General features: G+C 35.1%; 1 protein-coding gene across 1 annotated transcript; it reads left to right on the plus strand.

The window, feature by feature from the left end:
• The first annotated feature begins 76 nt into the window (after positions 1-76).
• LOC123212886 (inactive leucine-rich repeat receptor-like serine/threonine-protein kinase At1g60630) lies at positions 77-5,630 on the plus strand. Its single transcript, XM_044632113.1, has 3 exons — positions 77-205; positions 417-2,065; positions 4,777-5,630. The coding sequence occupies exons 2-3, from the start codon at positions 751-753 to the stop codon at positions 5,433-5,435; spliced, it is 1,974 nt and encodes a 657-aa protein (XP_044488048.1). The 5' UTR covers positions 77-205; positions 417-750; the 3' UTR covers positions 5,436-5,630.
• Positions 5,631-6,000: the final 370 nt, after the last annotated feature.

Below are 6,000 nucleotides of genomic sequence, written 5' to 3' on the forward strand. Positions count from 1 at the left end.
AACGAATCCCAAAATCAACGTGACAGCTGGTAATGTCAGAACGTGAACGCAACTACATATAGTACAACTTCTGTCTGCCACGTATGCAGCAACTTAATGAGGACACGTGTCAAGGCAGCTACCTAAAACCACCAAACCAAAAGGGGTCTTCCATTTATGGCCAGATCTCTTTGCCTTCAATTGTTTCACCGATTTCCTGAGAAAAGTAAGTGATGTCACTCAGATCATCTTTAAGAATTAAGACTCCACCATTAACACTATTTCCTTCTAGTTTCATCTACCAGACAAGAAGATGCAAGGGACAGCTAAAAAGCTTGAGCAGTCCGAGAAATTGAACCGGAAAAAAATAATATTTTTTATACAGAAAAAAATTTTTTAATTTTTTTAATTATCTAATAATGCCTGCTGTTTCTCAGGAATGTGCAATGATAGAGAAGGGAAAGGTTTAAAGTTTATTTATGTTATGGTAGTTCAGAGATGAGTTCACGTGAAGAGTATGTACCGTTGGTCCGTGAGGTTTGCGGGCAACAATTTCAAGAAAAAGATGCCAAACCAACTTGTTCAATGTGAGAAACTTGATTACTTGCTCTTCTAGGGTTTCTTGAGTGACCTCAAGCTGAAGCAGATATGGAAATGTCTACTTTTATATATTGCTGTTGGTAGATCTGAAAGATTCTAGAAGAAGGAAGCTTTTTACTTCTTAAAGAATCGAATCCTTTTGTTTATGGATCAAGGTCAGAGAATTTCAATATGATGGAGCCTCTGGTTTCGAGGTACTCTCTTATCTTGCTCTTCTCTGTAATTTCTTTTCTTCCACTTGGTAGATCAGGCGATGTAGAGGCTCTTTTGTCTCTGAAATCGTCAATAGATCCTTTAAACACTCTTCCATGGAAAAGAAGCGATGTTTGCAAATGGGAAGGGGTCAAGGAGTGTATGAACGGAAGAGTAACCAAACTTGTTCTAGAGTACTTGAATTTGAGTGGTACATTAGATGAGAAAAGTCTGAATGAGTTAGACCAGCTTCGCGTATTGAGTTTCAAAGGTAACTCAATTTCAGGTCAAATCCCAAACCTTTTTGGCCTTGTTAATCTAAAATCTTTTTTTCTAAATGACAACAATTTCTCTGGTAAATTCCCGGAGTCCCTTTCAAGCCTACACCGTTTAAAAGTCATAGTTTTGGCCAATAACCAGATCTCCGGTCCCATTCCTTTATCCCTCTTAAATCTCACTCGATTGTATATGCTTTATTTGCAAGATAATAACTTCACCGGAACAATCCCTCCGTTCAACCAAACTAATCTCAGACTCTTCAATGTCTCCAACAATCAACTTTCTGGTCAAGTTCCATTAACCCCGGCTTTAGTTCGGTTCAATAAGTCTTCATTCTTGGGTAATATTGATCTTTGCGGTAAACAAATTCAAATCCCTTGTAAAACTAATGAACTTGGGCCTACATTGAGTCCTTCTTTCCCTATAACGCCAGGTTCAAAATCATCATCAAAAAGGGTCAAAATTATAGCTGCAAGTGTAGTAGGTGGATTTGTTGTCCTATTAGTTTGTGTATTATTGTTATGTTTGGGATGGAGATATTGTAGAAAGGAAGCGGGTTCCGGCGAGTTGAGAAACAAAGGGGTTGTTGGTGTAGAAGGAATAGAGAGAGAAGAGGGAACAGGAACAGGAACAGGAACAGGAACAGGAGGTGGAAAACAAGGAGGATTTTCATGGGAGGGTGAAGGATTAGGGAGTTTGGTGTTCTGTGGAGCAGGAGATGAGCAAATGAATTATAGTTTAGAGGACTTGCTGAAAGCATCTGCAGAGACGTTAGGAAGAGGTACAATGGGTAGCACATACAAGGCTGTATTGGAATCAGGATTCATTGTAACTGTTAAAAGGCTTAAAGATGCAAGGTATCCTAGATTGGAGGAATTCAGGAGGCATATGGACATTGTTGGGAGATTAAGGCACCCTAATTTGGTTCCTCTTAGAGCTTATTTCCAGGCCAAGGAGGAGAGACTTCTTGTCTATGATTATTTCCCAAATGGCAGTCTCTTTTCACTCATTCACGGTATGTCCCTCATTTCCTTTTATTTAATCATTTTCCATCATTCACTTTGATAAAATTTATTTTATTAATTTAGCTACCTACACTTTACACTTTTTCTACAAACTACTAAAGTAGTCCTACCTAAGAGGTATGGGTTAGTTAAGAGTTGATTTCATTTTCCTCCATGTCAGGTGCCCGGGTATTAAAATTATCTTCTTTATTGAAATGTATAAAAAAAAGAAAACACCTATACAATTATCAAAAACCCCATTAAAAGACCCGGTGCAAAAATATGAAAAATCCATCCATAGGCTGTCTTTAATACTTTATAAACTAAGTAGATGAGTTGAAAACTAAGTGATGCCACAAAGGGCCTAAATAAAATAGAGGCGAATACATACTTCCAATGATATTTCTTATGACATAAAGGGCGAAAATGAAAATAAAAACTGTTATTCATGATTTTGAAACCTTGATTAGATTGGTCGGTTCAATCGGGATCCGAAACCCTTCCCAATACGGTTTGATAGCTTTAGCTATTTGGATTGTTTTAAACCTTAGTTCAATTATGAGAGTCACATTGGGTTGCAATTCAACCATTGGATCAATCGCAGTTCAAAGGAACAATGACAAAGTGAATGAGTCGTTAGAAATGGCAAAATCGATGCTAAGAGGAGCTAGAAATAACAAGAATGACATTGGGAGGAGTTTCCAAAGAGAAAATTAGTATGAGATGGAACTAGAAATGACAAAATTGATGTTGAGAGTAGTTGGAATTAACGAGGTTGGTGTTGGGAAAAATTGCCCAAAAGAAGATCAAACAACTAGAGTTTGTGTGAAAATGATGAGATTGACTCTCCTCTTTTTGCGGTCTCTTACCTTTTTATACTCTTCTTTGAAAATACCACTTTGGTTCCTACACAAAATTAAAACAATAAAATAATATTTAAATATATATTAATTGAATAAAATTATATGTATAAATAATTTGTACAACTTAAGATGGTAGATTGTGATTAGGTGATGTGATTATTTTTTTTTTTTAACTTCAAAATCATGCAATTGAGTGTTACCATATCAAGTTATATACAAAAGATTGTACAATTTATTTATACATGTAGTATTATTTATTTTAGTTTAACCCTAGAGTAAAACCAAAAAGGCAAAATTAGTTTTAGATTATGTATCGGTTCTATTGGTTTTTTTTTTTTTTTGAGATAAGTATTGGTTGAATTGACGGTTTGATTGGTCGAATTGAAAGTTGATTTAAACAATGTTATTGACGGGGTTAAAGCTTGGATGTTAAAACTTGGTTATTAAAATTTAAAACCATGCTGTTATATATTATTCCTAATTACAATTTTTCAAATTGAATGTGTTTGGAATTAGATTCTAGTAATTATAACGTTACATGTTGATAATGCTAGTGTTGTCTATAAAGCTATATCAAACAAAACCAAAATGTAATGTGGTTCAATGTTTTTCTGACCTTTAGTTTTGGTTTTGCCTCCCATTTGAACCAAAATTAATCAAGGCACGTGATACTCGGGCACGTCACTTAAATCACCTTTCACTACTTGGTGGTGATGGTATTGGTGGGCCTAACTTACTTACACCTTCTGTGCCTTGTTTTTTCTTTATTGACTGGCTAGACCCTCATCACTTGTCTCCTCAAACTAGGATATATTTATATTTTTCGTCAAGATGCAAAGCCAATATTTGATTTTTAATAATTATAAAGTTTGTTTTTCCACTTTTGTCAGTGTCTGAAAAAGTGACTTCGAATATTCAATATGACATATTAAGTACTTGGACCATTTGGTTCTTTTCAATAAATTGATATTTATGTTTATTATTTTTAAATAATATAATATAAATTTATGTATAAAATAATAATATATATGATTTTAAATTAAATTATATAATAATAATAATAATACATTATTATTTGTTTATAAATTTGTACATGGATATAATTTGATAAAAATAATACACAGTCAGTACAGTATGTCAGTATGTGTGTACGATAGCAAGCACGGTTCCTTTCGTTGTGGGCATCCGGATATAAGGTGAATAAGGCCAAGTTGACAGCTCACTAGTGTTGTCCCGTACCTGCATGCCCATCATCGTTCTTATATCTTCTCCCCTTAGATTTACCAAATGACGTGCCCACGTCTCTTCAAACCTTGTCTCCAGTCTTATATGCTTGTCAGACTCACGGGGTCCCCTTGTAGACCAGTCAAATAATTTTTGAACTATGATATATATGAACAATTTTTTTTTTAATGTAATTTATATATAGATATATATAAATAATTTGTTATTGTGATTAAATATGATAGTATTTAGAATTTAAGGATTGGAGTTAAGATATTATATATCATTTATATATTTAAATTATATATTAAAAGAAAATATATATTGATATATAATTTTTTAATAATTTTTATAGATGTATATAATACGTATTATTATAAAGTACCCAACACTAAGAAAAATACTTTTTCAAGACCAAAAAAAAAAAAAATTGTATGAACATTTGCATACTGCCAATATTCCCCAAACTTGATTTTCATACAATTTGAATACATATCTTTAAGATTTGGTTACAGTTGTTGTTCATTGAAGAAGGCCAACTCTACATGCATTAAGCAATAATATTTGATTAAATTGTATGAAGCAGTAGTATTGTGAAATTCTGAATTAACTTGAATCTTTGGTTACTGTCACAGGAACAAGAACTTCCGGTGGTGGAAAGCCTCTTCATTGGACTTCATGTCTCAAAATAGCTGAAGACTTGGCCAGTGGACTGCTCTATATCCACCAGAACCCTGGACTAACCCACGGCAACTTGAAATCCTCCAATGTCTTATTAGGTCCCGACTTTGAGTCATGCTTAACAGATTATGGTCTCTCCTCATTTCGCGATCCGGACACACTGGAAGAATCCAGTGCCGCGTCTCTCTTCTATAGAGCCCCTGAATGCCGCAGCGCCTGGAGACAACCCACTCAACAAGCTGATATTTACAGCTTCGGTGTCCTCCTTTTGGAGCTATTAACTGGAAAAACTCCTTTCCAAGACCTTGTTCAGGAACATGGTTCAGACATTCCTAGATGGGTGAGGTCTGTCCGGGAAGAAGAAACTGAGTCTGGGGATGACCCTGCTTCGGGTAATGAGGCATCTGAGGAAAAACTTCAAGCTCTTTTGAATGTTGCAATGGCTTGTATCTCACTTAAGCCTGAAGGTCGTCCAATGATGAGAGAGGTGTTGAAGATGATCAGAGATGCAAGGGCAGAAGCTCAAATCTCATCCAACAGTAGTGATCATTCACCGGGGAGATGGTCGGACACAGTTCAGAGCTTGCCTAGAGAAGAACATTTGAGCATTTGAGCGGTAATAAATTTGACTGCTTTAATTTAAATTTTTGATTCTTTTCAATTAGATCTCAATTGATCTGCTCAGTATTGTAGAGTCTGCCACTAGTGTAAAGTTTGATTTTTCTTATATTTCGTGCTTTGAAGCTTGTTTTTAGTTGTAGAAGATTGAACCACTTTGTCTAATTTAAGATTGAACCACTTTGTCTAATTTACAATTCAGTGAGGGTTTGTTAGCTGCTAATGTCTAGGAGCTGAGAATTGTTGAATAGGATCCCACAGATCAAGATACCCAAAGGCCTTCATTCATGAGTTAGAAACACAAGGCAATTGTCGAATAGGAGAAATCGGGGTGACAAGCTGATGCATCAAACAAGATACATGAAAAACCGGATGAATTTTACCCTTGGAAGTTAAAGGCCAACTTGTAAGCAACAACTCCAATATGACATGATATCGAACCATAAAAACAGGAAGACAACTAATGGGGGTACCTTCAGGGTTTACAGTTAAAGGCGAAGATTCACCCAATAATCTATATTAAATTCATGTCTAAATCATCTGTTATCTGCAAAACAATT

This window comes from Mangifera indica, chromosome 4, assembly GCF_011075055.1.
Source record: "Mangifera indica cultivar Alphonso chromosome 4, CATAS_Mindica_2.1, whole genome shotgun sequence".
In the NCBI taxonomy this organism is placed as follows: Eukaryota; Viridiplantae; Streptophyta; class Magnoliopsida; order Sapindales; family Anacardiaceae; genus Mangifera; species Mangifera indica.

Bases quoted from the DNA above. Each gene is read 5' to 3' on its own strand.
- LOC123212886 (XM_044632113.1), top strand. From the start codon at position 751: ATGATGGAGCCTCTGGTTTCGAGGTACTCTCTTATCTTGCTCTTCTCT. The intron at 2,066-4,776 runs GTATGTCCCTCA...TTACTGTCACAG, and splicing joins TCTCTTTTCACTCATTCACG to GAACAAGAACTTCCGGTGGT.